General features: G+C 36.5%; 8 protein-coding genes across 8 annotated transcripts; 3 read left to right on the plus strand and 5 right to left on the minus strand. All coding sequences in view use genetic code 12, as the record gives it.

Annotated features, from left to right (window-relative positions):
• Positions 1 to 387: 387 nt before the first annotated feature.
• KGF56_000801 (uncharacterized protein) lies at positions 388 to 1965 on the minus strand (the record flags this gene model as incomplete). Its single annotated transcript, XM_049326748.1, has 1 exon — positions 388 to 1965. The coding sequence occupies one exon, from the start codon at positions 1963 to 1965 to the stop codon at positions 388 to 390; it is 1578 nt and encodes a 525-aa protein (XP_049182065.1).
• A 1420-nt stretch (positions 1966 to 3385) lies between these two features.
• Positions 3386 to 4390, plus strand: PHO86 (Pho86p; the record flags this gene model as incomplete). Its single annotated transcript, XM_049326749.1, has 1 exon — positions 3386 to 4390. One exon carries the CDS (start codon positions 3386 to 3388, stop codon positions 4388 to 4390), a length of 1005 nt encoding a protein of 334 aa, XP_049182066.1.
• Positions 4391 to 4504: 114 nt separating this feature from the next.
• On the minus strand, positions 4505 to 5476 carry KGF56_000803 (uncharacterized protein; the record flags this gene model as incomplete). Its single annotated transcript, XM_049326750.1, has 1 exon — positions 4505 to 5476. The coding sequence occupies one exon, from the start codon at positions 5474 to 5476 to the stop codon at positions 4505 to 4507; it is 972 nt and encodes a 323-aa protein (XP_049182067.1).
• Positions 5477 to 6888: 1412 nt separating this feature from the next.
• On the minus strand, positions 6889 to 7236 carry KGF56_000804 (uncharacterized protein; the record flags this gene model as incomplete). The annotated part of the gene is made up of 1 exon (XM_049326751.1): positions 6889 to 7236. The coding sequence occupies one exon, from the start codon at positions 7234 to 7236 to the stop codon at positions 6889 to 6891; it is 348 nt and encodes a 115-aa protein (XP_049182068.1).
• Positions 7237 to 7577: 341 nt separating this feature from the next.
• On the plus strand, positions 7578 to 8297 carry KGF56_000805 (histidine phosphatase family protein; the record flags this gene model as incomplete). The annotated part of the gene is made up of 1 exon (XM_049326752.1): positions 7578 to 8297. The coding sequence occupies one exon, from the start codon at positions 7578 to 7580 to the stop codon at positions 8295 to 8297; it is 720 nt and encodes a 239-aa protein (XP_049182069.1).
• Positions 8298 to 8729: 432 nt separating this feature from the next.
• KGF56_000806 (trifunctional uridine nucleosidase/nicotinamide riboside hydrolase/nicotinic acid riboside hydrolase) lies at positions 8730 to 9755 on the minus strand (the record flags this gene model as incomplete). The annotated part of the gene is made up of 1 exon (XM_049326753.1): positions 8730 to 9755. One exon carries the CDS (start codon positions 9753 to 9755, stop codon positions 8730 to 8732), a length of 1026 nt encoding a protein of 341 aa, XP_049182070.1.
• A 1053-nt stretch (positions 9756 to 10808) lies between these two features.
• KGF56_000807 (sterol esterase) lies at positions 10809 to 12581 on the minus strand (the record flags this gene model as incomplete). The annotated part of the gene is made up of 1 exon (XM_049326754.1): positions 10809 to 12581. One exon carries the CDS (start codon positions 12579 to 12581, stop codon positions 10809 to 10811), a length of 1773 nt encoding a protein of 590 aa, XP_049182071.1.
• A 1866-nt stretch (positions 12582 to 14447) lies between these two features.
• On the plus strand, positions 14448 to 16127 carry NOC4 (ribosome biosynthesis protein; the record flags this gene model as incomplete). The annotated part of the gene is made up of 1 exon (XM_049326755.1): positions 14448 to 16127. The coding sequence occupies one exon, from the start codon at positions 14448 to 14450 to the stop codon at positions 16125 to 16127; it is 1680 nt and encodes a 559-aa protein (XP_049182072.1).
• Positions 16128 to 16398: the final 271 nt, after the last annotated feature.

A 16398-nucleotide genomic window follows, 5' to 3' on the forward strand; every position in this document is an offset into this window, starting at 1 on the left:
AACTGCAGAGTGAAAACAATTCCAAGTTTAATTTACAAAGATATTCATTGTTATAGTTGGAGCTCATCTCAAGCTCATCGGAAAAATTGGTATCTTTACTTTTGTTTTAACTGCTTTAACTTGAAAGGAAAATTAATCAGAAGACAAGCGTCGTGACGCAGTGGAAGCGTGCAGGGCTCATAACCCTGAAGTCCCCGGATCGAAACCGGGCGACGCTATTTTTTTTTCTCTCCCACAATCGAGCAGAGCGAAATAGTCGAGCAACACTTTTGTGGACACTACTGAGCAGTACCGACTAGTTTGTTACAACACTATTGAGCATCCTGACTATACAAGCTTAAAAAATTTATCTATCTATATATATATATATAATTTATAAGTTTTTGTTCATCTTTCGTCCCAGAATTTTTTCAACTTTTCACCAGCTTGTTTATACATAAGAACATCATCAGCTGTCAAAGTAGGAAATTCACGACCAAGATTGCACTTTTTTGAAACATTTCCTAAATTTGTTAAAGTATGAACATAATTGAGCGCATCCTCAGCTCCGATTGTATGAAATGACCGAGTATTTTGTTTAGCTTCAAATCTCTCTTGTACCCATTCTAATTGTTGACTTCTTGAAGGTAGTTGAACTTTACCAGTCAAATATCTTGAGAGTAAAATTGCTTGATATTCAAATACTCTAAATGAGATACCATCAATGGGAACACCAATAATTGTAATTAATGGTTCGCTGACGAGAAAAGTATGTTGATATAAATTGTTAACGGTTACTCCCTTGTTGGTTATAGCATTATTAAAAAAACGATTTAAGAATGGGTAGGAAAATGAATAGCCGGTGCAGTATATGATATGGTTGGGGTTCTCAATCGTGGTACCATCTTCAAATGTTACTATGATCCCATCAGAATCCGAGACTTGAACATCCTTAATAGGTGGTTTTGTTATAGCGTTGACTCTGTTTGATCTCACTTTTGTTTTTTCAAAATTCCTAATAGATTGATACACTTTGGTATTGGGCTCCCTTGCAACAAACTTAGTCAAGTCAGAACCAGATGCCCTTGAGCCAACAACAATTACAGTTTTATTTTCGTAGAATTGAGAGTCCCGGTAAAATTTAGCATGCTGAACAACTTGTGGATACTTCTTTTGCACTTGCTTCAAGCCAGGTACATGTGGAATAAATGGCACATGATAATGACCACTGGCAACAACTATAGAGTCAAAGTCTTGCTGGTACCAAAGATCTTGTTTCTCGTCATGAAAAGTCCTTATGGTTAGTGTGAATCTATAAGGAATATCTGCACTATCGTGCCTATCTATTCTTTCCACATCCTCAACTGTTGAATTTAACCTCAATACAAATTTTGGATTATCTAGATTTCGGTGGATGTACTTTTCAATATACTTTTGCACCACAGTACCAACTACATATTTATTATCTTGTTGTTGTTGCTGCTGCTTCTCAGTGCCAACTACATATTTATTATCTTGTTGTTGTTGTTGCTGCCGCTTCTCAGTGTCATCTGTGCTCCATTGGTTAACATCGCTATAAGTCATCAACTGTTCAATAATATTTGTTGTCATCCCATGATAACTAGGAGTTTGTACAAATCTTTCTTGTTTACTTTTAGGAAGAAGGATTTTCCTTGTATATTTATGAATGTGAAACGGATTTTCAAGTTGTGGATCATTTTCCAAGTCCAGATTCCCTGACTTGATTATATCGTTTGGAGTTTGTATTGTTTCTGGATTATAGTACCAGATACCACCTAGCTTTGGCTGTCTTTCGAATATAGTAATTAGCTTAATTTTTGAGTCCGGCTCCTTTAACAAACAGTCCAATATAATAGCAGCAGAAGCACCGCCTCCAATAATTGCAATCGTTTCAACCTGAGTTGGCGATAATGATACGGGATTTTCATAATCGAGAAGCAGTGACACATGGGATACCGATGGCATAATGATAGATTACGGAGTTGTAGTTGATGAGATAGTTGATAGGTTTGTAAAAATGCCTTCATTTTTAGTTTGCTCGTTATATTACTCTAGATAAGTGACATTGGCTAACAAGGTTAAATTCATTTTATTAATTGCAATTTGCAGCCACAGTTTGACATAATTGATGTTTTAAAAAAAAGATAAGAAAAGAAAAGAAAAGAAATGCCTTTGATGCCTTTTACATTTCTACTCCTCCACTAGGGAGCGAAGCGAGAAGCGACACTAGGGAGCGAAGCGAGCAAGTGGAGCAACAAGCTAGTCGGTACTGCTCAATAGTGTTAAAACAAGGTACAAAGTGTCGGTGGCGGTTAGTGTCGGTGGCAGCTAGTGTCGGTGGCAGCTAGTGTTGGTGGCAGTTAGTGTTGGTGGCAACCAGTATCAATGGCAGCTAGTGTCGATAGCAGCTAGTGTGTTCCACTACCTCGCTCTGCTCGATAGTGCCGGTGTTGGTGTAACAAAAGGGTTAAAAAAATAAAAAATGATTGCAAATATTTTTGCAGCCATTTATAATAAAAACAAAAAATAATCGTGTTCCTTTTAAGGGCGACACTTTGTAGCTAATTACTTTACAAACCTTATACAAGTCATAAGACCGATAAAAACTGCTAAATCTGTTTGATTCATGTATTCAATGAATGCAATAATCTATGTATTTTAAAGAGCCATAATCTGCTTTTAGGAATTGCTAATCACACTGAAGCTTACAATGTAAAAGAGCACTTTATTAAAAAATACATCAAAAAGGAAAATTATATATCACGTGACTAAACCGGGTTCTCAAGTGGGTTAACAACGTAGATGATAGACTTGAAATGACATAAAATAGCAAGTCCTTTCTTATATAGGACACTATCAAGCGAAGCGAGATAGTGGAACAGCACTGACCGACCCTATCGAGCAGAGCGAGAGAGTAGTATGCATTCTTTGTCATAATCATTAAACGACACTATCGAGAGCGAGATAGTGGAGCACACTAGCTCTAAACACTATCGAGAGCAAGATAGTGGAGTAGCACTTAATAGCAACACTATCGAAAGCCACCTCCTATCTAGTAAGGCACCTCCTAGGGCACCTCCTCTCTAGTAAGCCACGTGTCGTCCTAATTCAGAGAAAAAAAAAATTGGTCTTGAAAAGGCGGCTTTTTGAATATTTATAGAAGGCGGCAATTTTATTAAGCTAAGGCGAGATGAGATGAAATGAAAAATTTAGTTTAATTAATAGGTATATAGATTTTGAATTTCTCAAACAGACTATTTTCAAAAGAAAAGTTCAACTCTGTTATAAGGAGCATTTATAGAAAGGTGGTAACTTGTTTGTTTGTTTGGTTTTTTTTTTTAGTATTTCTTCCCCTTTTCCTCTTTACCCTTCCAATTGAGTTTCCATGGTTGCGCAGAAAGAGATTGATTTGAACTCACCTTTGAACGCTGATGCACCAGCATCGTTGAGCAAAACTTCGTTGACACCCGAGTTAACAAATGCGGCATTGGTATTGCACGGAGACAATTTCAAACAATCCCAAGCTAAACTTAGCAGATATATACTAGTACATCCCATTGCAATCACCCTCTACACAGTAGCGTGTCCCTTAGTCATTGCACGTTCATTGTGGGATTATATCGAAATAAGTGACAATTTGATAGAGTTTTACCAAATTCTAATGAGAAACAAGACAGATTTCGTGTTTTGCCTTTTTTCAGCATTGCCTATGCTTGCTGCTGTATTTGGATGCTTTGGTATGCTTGCTTATATTTTGGGCGATGAGTTGGGGTCAATTACAAATAAATTTATTGCTCAACGATATTGCGATCATGTGTTTGGATTCGATGTCAAGAAATTTGCCAATGTTATAGATGGCAATTCGTCATTAGCAGCGTTGGGGAAAAATACTGAAATTGTTGTTTATAGAGATTCTCCAATCGCCATTGCTACAATTAAACCGGACTATGAACAATCAACAAAAGACAATTTAATAGTGAAAATAACGGGGATCCATGTGCGTAAAGTTTTCCAAAAAGTTGATTTCGATCAAATGTTGATTGAATGGGCAGTACTAAGATCACGAGAATTGTACCAAGAATACTTAAAACTGAAAAAAATTACGCTGGGTAAAACAAATGGGTCGATATTGATTACTATGGATGCTTACTCTTTTGATAAACAGGGAGAAAACTTATTGATCAAAAACGGATTCAAATTGTTGAACAAAAGTATTGTTTTGAATCCATATGATTCAAAATTAAACAAACTTCAAAAATCAATACACCAATTTTTAGGCCTCACTAAGGATAGTTTTGGGTTATTATTGACTACTGACCTGGAAGATGTTGAGTTGATTAAGGATAGTAGTCTTTTGAGGAATGAAAACTCTGCAAAGAGAAGAGCTTGATGCAATGCTCATCTTTAAAGAAATATGATTTTTGTAAATATGTAATGCTAACAAATCATCGACTTCTCTTCCTCCTCTTCCTCCTCAGGCTCTTCGCCTTTTTTTCTTCTTAAATTAATCTAATAATCCTTTAGTTTTCAGTCTCCTTATTTGTTTTTGGATTCTGAAACCTATCAATGCAAACCAAATCAAAATGACAATAATAAGTACAAATAGTACAATCTTGACCACAGTTGTCAATGACCAGAGCATCCGCTTAATAAACGTGGCATTTTCATCACCGTATGTCTCCAACCTCCACTTTCTTTCTTGTTCCTTAATTCTCTTTTCGGCATTCTTCAATCTACTTATTGTTCTTCGTCTCTGAGTGCTCAATTTCTTTTTGAACGCTCTGTTCCTCTGACCATTAGGTCTTTGCGATTGCGATGATTTGATATCCATTTCCTCCAATTTGTTCAAAGAGCCTACTTCATTGTCAAGTTCATTTTGTTCCCTTATCAAATCATTCAATTCGTCTATCGACTCAACAAAATCTCCATTTGGTTTATACAAGGCAAACATTTTGTTTTCAATTATATCGGCGTTTTCAAATAATTGTCCTGTTTCTGCACTGAAACCCAAGTACTTGATTGAAGGTAATTGAACATTTGTTAAAGTGACACAATTATTCCAATCTTCATGCTTACCATTGTAATTGAAATCAATGGAAAGATATCCATTTTTCATATAAATTAATCTCATTTTAGTTTGGCCTTTACTTGGGTTCAAAATGTCCTTTGCTGTACATCCACCTAGTCTGGTTTCGTACCCGTCAGTGCCCTTATTGTACCAAGTTTTGCCATCGCCCAACATTATATTGACGTAAGGAAATTGACCTCGTTTACCATTTTTATAGGTATCGATCATTATTCCTAATCCATTGAAAAGATTAGTAACGCCAAACACCTCACCAATGTTGCTTGGTTTATCTAGAAACCACACGGCTAGACCATCACCGACCAATCCGTGTTTTGCGACCAAGTTGTGTATATGAAAAGTCAATTCCATTTCAAAAGATTCAGCTTGGATAGGGATTTTACTAAACATATTCGAAGCCAAGTGCTGATTAGTTGAGGTTAACCTTATAAACTCGAGATTTTGGACAAATGCGTTTCCATGCAAGTCCCAGTTCCTAACATGAAAATGAGTTTCATCGAGGAACGGCCTTGTTAAGCATTGTGCTGTTAATTCGGTTTTTTTCAAGGTTACCAAATGGCTTTTTTTATTCTGTAATAAAGAATTTAATTCTTCGGGAGTATAGGTAGAAGAAGAAGAAAAAGAAAATCTTGTATAGTAGATAAAGTATATTATGGCAAATGATGAGACGAGTAGTAGATATTGCAACGGTTTGGATTCTTTGAACGTCCTTTTAAACGACATTCTCACCGAGAATTACTTACCTCAGAGAAAAGAGAAACAAGTACACTTTTCATATAAAACCTTTTCAGGGTTTTTATTTATGGTATTAAGAAAAAGAAGAGAATGAAAAAGAAAGAAAGACACCTTATTTTTTTTCCCAATCCGAACCCGCTTTAAATAATTTTTCAGGCATTTCAATATTACTGATCACTTTACATTCTATTTTTTTAAAAGTGGCTGACTTATTTTTTTCCCTTGATAAGCCGCCTCGACACAGAGACTATCGAGCGAACCGAGATAGTGGAGCACACTGACTAATGACACTAGCTGCTGACACTAGCTGACACTAGCTGCCACCACCAGCTGATGACACTAGCTGACACCTCTGACAATTCGTATACTTTTCAACACAAGTGAATAGACTTGTTTGTACATCCTATCCCCTCTTTTAAAAGTGTTTACTCTTTACTATTTTTTTAAATCTTTTTGACTAGTAGGATGCACATCACGCCCAACTATTTCTATGCAAAATTTTCGTATTTTGCCAACACTAGCGAAAGAGACTATCGAACGACACTATCGAACGACACTAGCGAGAGAGACTGTCGAGCAGAGCGAATAGTGGAGCACACTCATACACTCAAACACATATATATACACTCACACAAACACATGTATACACTCACACAAACACTGTCTATCTCTCTCACATATATACACACTCGTACACTCAAACATATATACACACTCGTACACTCAAACACTCACACAAACACTCACACAAACACATGTATACACTCACACAAACACTGTCTATCTCTCTCACACAAACACTCTCTACCTCTCTCACACAAACACTCTCCATCTCACACACTACCACACTCCATCTCACACTATCTCGCTCTGCTCGATAGTGTTGTAATAAGCTACTGAGTGTTGCTTCACTATCTCGCTCCGCTCGATAGTGTCGCATCTCGCTCCGCTCGATAGTGTTCTGTCAGTGTGCTCCACTACCACACTCCATCTCACACACACAAATACCGTCTTTTTCTCTCCCTCTCTCTTTCACCCTCTCCCTTGCTCTTGCTTCCCCCCTCATTCTACCTACCAAGTAAAACTGTTTTCATAGCACTAAACAAAGTTTCCTTCTTCTCACCTTTAATCTCACTCATCAACCTTTCATAATACCTAGGATTCCCCTTAGGCTTGATTATTTTGTCATCTAAAACATAATAGTTCTTATACTTGTCATTAACCAATTCCTTCAAAGCTATAAACTGTAACTTCAAATCCTTTTCCGAAATCCCATCTAGTTTATCCTTATTCTCAAATCTTTTCAATTGTACCTCCTTAAATGAAATATGATTCAACCTATCCTTAGGAAGAGTCTTTAGAAGCGACACTATCTTTTGAGCAATCTGAGCCTTAGACGATACTGGAAAAGACATTACTCTATAGTAAAAGAAAAAAATAAAATAAAAGAGCTCGTAATATGACCAAACAAACCCGTATTGATTCACCTTTTGTCCCCCCCCCTCCCCTCGCCCCAGCTCAACTTTTTTCCTCTTCTTCTTCTTCATTTTCCTCCTCCTACTAAATTCCTATTCTGTAAATTTGTGCGGCTGGGAGATGATACCGATGCTACCACGTGTTTCTCGATGCATCGCATCGCATCGGCTTGTTCTTTTGCATCATCTTATATTGTACTTGATAATTTTATTCCCAAAAAAGCTCCATAGTTGCTCTTGATCGCAAACTCTCTGACTTTTTGAATTGCACCTCTTCAGCAATGACACATAAACCATCTTGTAGAGTCATTTTTGTACGCCATGGGCAAACCGAATGGTCGAAAAGTGGACAATACACCTCCACCACCAATCTAGATTTAACACCATTTGGTGTTAAGCAAATGAGAGCTACGGGGAAGAGTCTTATTGGGCATGATCCGTTAAATATGATCAACCCTAAAAACATCACTCATGTTTTCACTAGTCCCCGATCAAGAGCAATACTCACTACTCAGGCACTCCTTGAGCATATCCACCAGGAACTTACGGCTCCAGTTCTTCTTGATGATGATTTGGCTGAATGGAGATACGGTGAATATGAAGGTATGAAGACTGACGAAATCAGGAAAAGTAGGAAAGATAGAGGCATTGATGCGCCAGATCATAGATGGACCATTTGGGAAGACGGATGTGAAGGCGGTGAGGACTATAAAGACGTCACCAAAAGATTGGACCGATTCATTCTGCGTATTTTGGAAATTCATGGCAAATACTTGAAGGAATCTGAGCCAAGCGATATCCTTGTGGTTGCACATGGTCATATTTTGAGATGCTTGGTAGCTAGATGGGTGCATCGGGAGTTGAATAAAGATCCCCAATTGATATTGGATGCTGGTGGTGTTGGTGTTTTAAGTTATCAGCATAATAACATTGAGGAGCCTGCAATTTATTTAGCTGGCGCATTCACTATTCCCGTTCACGAAATGGGCGAAGACGTTTAAACTAGATATAGAATAATAGATAAGATATTAGAGGAAACTTATATAAAAGTGCATAATAGATGTTGCATTAGATAAGCAAAGAGCGACACTATCGAGCAGAGCGAGATAGTGGAGCAGCGCTGACTAGCTGTCTCTCTTAAAACTAGCGCTGACTAGCTGTCTCTCTTAAAACTAGCGCTGACTAGCTGTCTCTCTTAAAACTAGCGCTGACTAGCTGTCTCTCTTAAAACTAGCGCTGACTAGCTGTCTCTCTTAAAACTAGCGCTGACTAGCTGCCTCTATTGACACTAGCGCTGACTAGCTGCCTCTATTGACACTAGCTCTAACGAGCTGCCTCAATCGACACTATCTCGCTCTGCTCGATAGTGTCACTACTCCATAGTGTCGCTAAGAGAAGGTAAAGAAGAAGCCCTATTAATTGTGTATTCCCCCCTACATGTTCAAGTCTGCAGCTCTTAATGCGTCCAAAATGGATTTCCAGAATTTCTGTTTATCCAAATCCATGCCAATGTATACGCCACCAGTATTGCCTTCTTCTTCTATGATATCGTGAGGCACATCTTTATTTATTACAACGGTTTCTCCTAAATGTTCACCTTCAAGTTCAATTCTCAACATTCTTCTTATATACACATACCCATACTCTTTTGGATTCTCATGAACTAATGGTAATAGACTATAAACAGCAATAGGGTCATGCAATGGAGGTCCTTCAAACATTTCATCATCATTCGCAGCATAAGTCTTACTGAAAAACATCAAAATGTCATGAAAATTCTTCCTTACTGACGAACCTTTCTTTTCATCAAGTTCGTCGTATATTTGACTTCTCACTTGTTTATTTGCAATTACTTTATGAGTTAGGTTCAATGGGGTTAGGATTATTTTGTCTTGTAAATTATCCAATACAATTTGTACAGCATGAGGATCAGTATGGAAGTTGAACTCAGCAAAAGGTGTAGCATTGCCCATATCGAAACTGCCTCCCATTATAGAAACATATTTAATCTTATTGCAAACCTTGGGATATTTCAAAATCAACTTGGCAAGATTGGTTAAAGTTCCTGTACAAACTATGCATATTTGATCTTGAAAAGATACAATGGTGTTGTACATAGCTTCAAGATATGATAGTGATTGTTTATTTACGGGTTTGTTTTTAGTATGTAAAGGTAATTTAGCTCCGCCAATACCTGTTTTCCCATGAATATCAAGAGCGAAACGGGGTTCATTTAACAAAGGAAGTTCTTCTCCCGCGTAAACTTTTACATGAAAAGTGTTGAGGATATCTAGTAGTGCCACTGTATTATGTGTTGTACATTTCAATGGGGCATTTCCATGAACAGTTGAGATGCCAAGTAGTTGAAATCTCGGATCAAACACTGCCAATAGAATTGCAAATGCATCATCATTACCTGGGTCACAGTCTAGCCAAATGGGGATCTTTTGTAACGTCATATATTTATGTATATATATATATATATGTGTGTGTGTTTGTTAAGTGTGTGTTAAGTGTGTGTTAAGTGTGTGGTGTTATGTGTGTGTTTGAGAATCTAGTAAATGATTAACCTGCTGTATTGATTCCCTCTATTCCCATATAGCTATTACCTTCTTATCTAGTCAATCTTACTTTGTTGAGAGAGCGTAGAAATACAACAGGATAGCAAGAAATTAGAGTGAGTAAAGGATCAAGAAGAAAGAGGAAAGTGAAGACGAGTTTATAAGTAAGTTAGTAAGGAATATAAACTTTGTAGTTTACTAGATTTTAAAATTTTCATGGCTAATTTTAACATTAATTATGCACACAAACTGTTCTCTCCTAAAAGTGTTAATTCTAGGTTATTGTTTCCATCTTTCTCGTAGAAAATGCAATGTAAGAATACTCACAGCCAATGAGATCTATGTGGCATTTCCTTTTTTTTTTCTTTGCGTCCATTGTACATATGTGTGACGTACATGGGGCATAAATGCACGTGTATAATAGTGTTGGGTTATGAGTATTTATGAGTGTGTATTCTTAAATGTGTCAAACCCGTGTGTGAGAAAAATCTATAGACGAGAACGAACCTTGGGTTGGTGAGGGCAAGGGGAATAGCACCAGCGCGAGATTTCAAATGAAAGATGGTAAAGACAGGTAACGTAAAAGCTCACTATCGAGCGAAGCGAGATAGTGTCGATAGTGGGAGCAGCACCTAGTAGTGTAAAACAAAGAGAAAAGAGACAAGTCATTCAACTGCGCGCACTAAAGATAGTCACACAATGACTTATATAGTCTGAAGAAAGTGTAGATATAGACTATCGAGCAACGAGTAGATATAGACTATCGAGCAACGAGTAGATATAGACTATCGAGCAAAGCGAGATAGTCTCTTTATATACACTCTCAAGATTCAAGATTCATGTCATTACACAAGATCTAATTATCGAGCGAGCAGCACCTAGTAACTCTTTATAACACTATCTCGCTTCGCTCGATAGTGTTGATAGTGTCGATAGTGTCGATTCTAGCTTCTAAAACACTGGAATTGTTGTTTTATTCTCACCATCATTCACTGAAACAATCAAATCATCATTCTGAAAAGTAGCCCCAAATTTATCAACTTCTTTAGCTTCTTCTTTGGTTTTTGCTACAAATTTTTTCACATATCGAGGAGACGTTTGTAAATCTGAGAGAATAGTATCGTGGCCATTCGGTACTATTTTCATCCTATTATCTTCAGCACGTACTGAGGAGGCAAATGAATCCTCAGTCAGTATCAATTCTCTTTCCTCACTGCTGCTCTTCTCCTTTCCTACTTTTTTTAGAGATAATCTTGATAAAAATTCCCTCATTGGATATCCAATGGTTCCAATTACATCTTCTGCCCAACAAACATCTAAATGATTATACCTCGATATTGCAACTAGCTCTAAATTGATCCCCGGTTCATAGTCTGGTTCGAAATCCTTCATATGCTGATACAATCTTCTTCCGTCAACCAAAAAATCTTCTTCACCAATTACAACCATCATGGGCACTTTTATCTTCAAATTGGCATCAGCAAACCAACTTTGCCGATACGGGAAAAACAGCCCTGAGTCGTCTTTAGTACACGCTTGTAAATCACTTGCACTATACAAATCGTCGGGGTTGAATGCTTGTTTCGGTTGCAACATCAGTACAAATCCAACAGGGTTAGCTTTGCATAGATAATACTTCATCAACTCAACGGAGACGTACGACATATTAAATATAGAACAAAAATGCCAAACTTTTGCATTTGTCCCCCAATAAATACTTGTCCAATTGAACAAAAACTTGAACATGTAATACGACAATTTACCAAATAACCAGGTGTGACAGATATAATACCGCACTAAGCAAAGGTTTCTCAACATTGCGCAAAATCCAAACAAATATAACCAAAGTTTATCTGGGAACATACACAAGATCCTGATAAATGATCTTGTGTGGAATAAATAACCAGGATACACTGCTGCTGCCAATGGCACAAACAACTCAATTTGTTCATGAATATGGGTCAATTGAGGATTTCTCAACATCAAGAAACTTTCCAATCCACCTTGTGAATGCCCAAATAATATTAATTTATCATGATTTGGTTTTTTCATGTTCATCACAGTTTCAATAAAACAGGGCAAGTCTATATAAGCCAACTCTTTTATCCCCCATTTCCAATACATTTCATTATTATACAAGTTTCCCGAAAATTGGGTGCTTTGAGCTCTAAACCAAGACCGATTGTTTCCCAAAAATACATCATATCCCAAATCATTGTGCAAATAATATGCAAGTGAATTTTTACCAGTGGCGATAAATGCTCCTGAACAGGATAGTAGTCCGTGTTGTAAAAAGGCTGGCTTTCTTAATTTTCGTACTTCAACTGACTCCTTGGGGTCAATTATGTGATGTAGCACCAAGATATATCCATCAGGAGTATTGACCAGGTACTCTTCCAAATCTAGTCCCAATTCTAGTAAATAATACCTCAATTCACTTGTTGGTTTCATTGAGTCTATGTTGTCATAAGGCTTTCGAGGGGTATATCCATTCCGCTGCAAGTCACCTTCTGACAAACTATCAATCTTCTTTGTTTCACGATCAAATAGTTTGTCATAGAAATGGCATATTACAGCACCAGAACATAAAATAGTAGAGTAGATAATTGAAAAAATGCAACTTGTTACAATTATTAGATACTTTTGAAATGGTCCATACTCTTGTTTTTTGTATTGGGAAATTACAAAGTGTTCATTGATATTCAGTGGTTTGTCCGTGGTCATCACTTGATCATCAAAATGAAAAATAAAAATAAATAAATATGGTAAATTGAAACCAAAATAAATAAGTTTGCAAGGGCTCAAGAAGTTTTTATATACACATTTGATTTGAAAACAATATGGGAAATTATTGATAATGAACCTTTAGGTTGTTTGCATATGCTTGACATAATCCACGTCAAAAAGGCAATTCTGACAATAATAAAGAAGAGTAGGAAAAAGAAAATGAAAAATAAAATAAACAATAGAAAGATTAATACATGGGCTTGAATTGATGAGTAGGTTTTGATGAAAACGTTTAGAATTTAGGAAAAAAAAAATGACAAAAACAGGCTAGACTAGACTACAATTCTTGCTACTGCCTCTACTGCCTCTATTGCTGCTGTTGTAGTTGTAGTTGTTGTTGCCGCTGCTATTGCAGCTATATTGTTCCTGGGAACAAAAAGTTGAAAAAAAAAAAAAAAAAAAGTCACAAACGTTTGTTTAACAAAAAAAAATCTCCTTTAAACGCACAAAGAGATAGCTTAGAGATCTTATCTTTTTTTGAGACAAGGAAGGCATTAACATGATACTGATAGTTTATCTCATGCTACCAGAAAATCAAATTTGGAGACAATTTTTTGCAAATTGGAAAGCATAACCCATGAGTATACTATTATTGTCCAATTTCGGAAATTTGCACAATTTGAGTTCCAGCATATTTTTCCTTTGTGATTTTTCCGACTTTGTGATGCGCAGTTGTTTACTCATTTTTCCGTTACTTAGTTAAGCGGGCTACCAAGTCTGATGTATAACCAAACCCAATGCAAACCCTGGAGATACAAATTTCAAATGAAAGCTAGACAACAGAGGAAAAGGGAATGGCAAATAGCGATACGTTTCTATAACCGAAAACAAGTGCTTTAGGGTCATTTATTAGTCAATAAACGTCAACCTACTTTTTCACGATATTGAAATAGAAAAGAGGAAGAAACAGGAATATTTGACAACCCTTGGGGGTTTGATTGTAGGTTTCAATTTTCTGTAACCTGGTGTCGACCCTGCATAACAAATCTAGCGAGCTACGGGAACGCTGACATTATCGAGCAGAGCGAGCTACTGGACCATCATTGACCGGCGCTATTTTACAATGAGGATACAATGTCGAGGAGGAGAGGTAAATGAACAGAAAAGATAGCAGCACGCTCTTACTTTTCAAAAGAAAATGAGTCAAATATAGCAACGACAAACCCTATTTTTTCCGTTGCGCCAGTTCTTGTGTGTGTATATAGAAATTTGAGTTAACTTGCAAGTGCTCCCGCTCCACTCGCTCTGCTCAATATTGTCGGATACTATACAAATTCAAGTATATTTGCAAGTGCCGACACCATCTCGCTCTACTCGATAGCGTCGGCACTATGTGGTAATGACCTCTCCTGCATTTTATCAAGGGTCAGAAGTTCTCCAAAAAGCGCCTGTTATTGTTGTAACAAGATAAAGGTTGCGCCAGGCGCTCTTCATCAAATAAATACCCACTTTTCCCTTTACTTGGGAAAAGATTTTTCTCAAAGGAATTAGGATACCCCAACTACAACTTCGAAAAAGGGACTATATTAATGAATTAACGCGAGATTTCATCATGTAATATAAAACTTGGAAGGTCATACAAAGAGAAAAGAAGAAGAAGAAGAAGAAAAAGAAGAAGAGGAAAGACCAAAATGAAAAGTTTTTCTTTTTATGCAAAAGAGAATGAAAATTAATTTTCCTTTTGGGAAGGTTGACGAGAAGAGGTCGTGCGAGATGGCCCCCCTTGAATTTTTCAATTTTTTCAACTTTACATTGAGTTGGAGAGATGAGATGATAGAGAAAATACTACAAACAACGGAAAGGATGCCTCCCAAAAGAAAACTAGCCAAGCAGCGTGAGTTTGAAGCTAATAAGAAATTCAGGAATGAAAAAAAGTTGAAACTTGAAACAGCAGAAAAGATTCAATCTTTAGCTGATGAGATCCAAAGTCATGCAAGGTATAATAACTTTGTTATCTTGTTGAGTCAGTTTGAAAGAGTGATTGATGAAATAGAAAGCGGAAACGAAAATGAAACTGGGGCAAAGATTGAGACTGATCAAGAGATTGAAATGCAAGGTCGGACTATAGCTCTTGCATTATACAAATGTTTTCAATTTCTACATAAGGAAGGGAAATTACGAATTCAGAAGCAGCAGAACGAAGGTGAGAAAATAGTAACTAAATGGTTACTAGAAAAGTATCAGAACTTTAAAAACATTATTGCTGCTGTATTGAAGAAAGATCTCAAGCTTGGTAAATCACTTGAATTGGATTTACTTGATATTATACTAAAATTTGTCAAACTAGAGGGTCAACAAAACAAAGATAAACAATTTCCAATAGAAACATATAAGCTTTTAATTGAGGCACTAATGGATAACAATATAACCAAGATTTTATCAGATGGCTTAGCGGACAATTTTCTAGTTTTGGAGTTTATCAATTCTTTTCAAAAGTATTGGGATTTACAATTTTATTTTTTCAATATCACCAGTGATTTGCTAGGCAAGTGGAAAGATTCACGATCGCCTTTGCAGTTGCAGAAAATTGTATCTAATTTTGTAACCATAATAAGAAATGGTTTACTCTTCAATACTGATAATCTTGAACAAGAACCAACTTGGATCAGCAAAGAAAACTTGTCTTGTACTCTATACAAGCATACACAATTCAAGTCTCAATTTCAGAAATGCATATCGACTATTCTAGCGTATCCTTTGATATCGTGTCAGTATAAGTCATTGTTATTGATACTACACAAGAGAATCATACCTTATTTATCGCATCCACAGAGTTTAATGGATTTTTTGACTGATTCCTATAATATTCAACAAGACTTGATCATTCCCATTTTGGCCCTCAATTCCTTATATGAATTGATGAAGAACTACAATGTTGAATACTCTGATTTTTACACTAAACTATACTCCTTATTGAGGCCAGAGTTGCTATATACTAGATACAGATCGAGATTCTTTAGATTATGTGATTTATTCTTGTCTTCGACACACTTGTCGGCGAATTTGGTGGCATCATTTATAAAGAAATTGGCAAAGTTGTCATTGACATCGAGTGCTCCCGGTACAGTGCTAATCATACCATTCATATACAACTTACTAAAGAGACATCCAACCTGCATGATCATGATACATAATACAAGCCAAAAGAGGGATACGGGTGCTTTTCAAGATCCATTTAATAATCATGAAATGAATCCAATGAATACGAATGCTTTAAACTCGTCACTATGGGAGTTGGAAACATTAATGAGTCATTATCACCCAAACATTGCCACTTTAGCAAAGATCTTTAGTGAACCATTTAGAAAACCAAGTTACAATTTGGAAGATTTTTTAGATTGGAGCTATAAGAGTTTATTAGAGACTGAAAAATCTAGAAAATACAAGAGCCAAAACTCTGCTTTAGAATATGAAGAATTCGATCTGATTTTTGATAACAAGGACAATATGACTAATGTCTTGCTAAAAGGTTGGACATTGTAAAAAGCAAAGCAAAGCAAAGTATAAAGAAAAAAAAACCACCAACCTTTTTCTGCTTATGCTTATATGGTGTAGAAGACTAAAGGAGAGTAGTGTAGGGGATGAGAGACTAGTGTAGGGATGAGGGACTACAGTAGGAATGGGAGACAACAATAGAGGAGAGTTATGTTATTTAACCATTTTAGGAAATGTAATTAAACGCGTCTTGGAAAAATTAATTTTTCCTTTTTTCCGCTTCACTATAGAAATCGCGTTTTTCCATTGCTTTATATAT

This window comes from Candida oxycetoniae (assembly GCF_023343755.2).
Source record: "Candida oxycetoniae strain CBS 10844 chromosome Unknown scaffold5, whole genome shotgun sequence".
NCBI classification, from domain to species: domain Eukaryota; kingdom Fungi; phylum Ascomycota; class Pichiomycetes; order Serinales; family Debaryomycetaceae; genus Lodderomyces; species Lodderomyces oxycetoniae.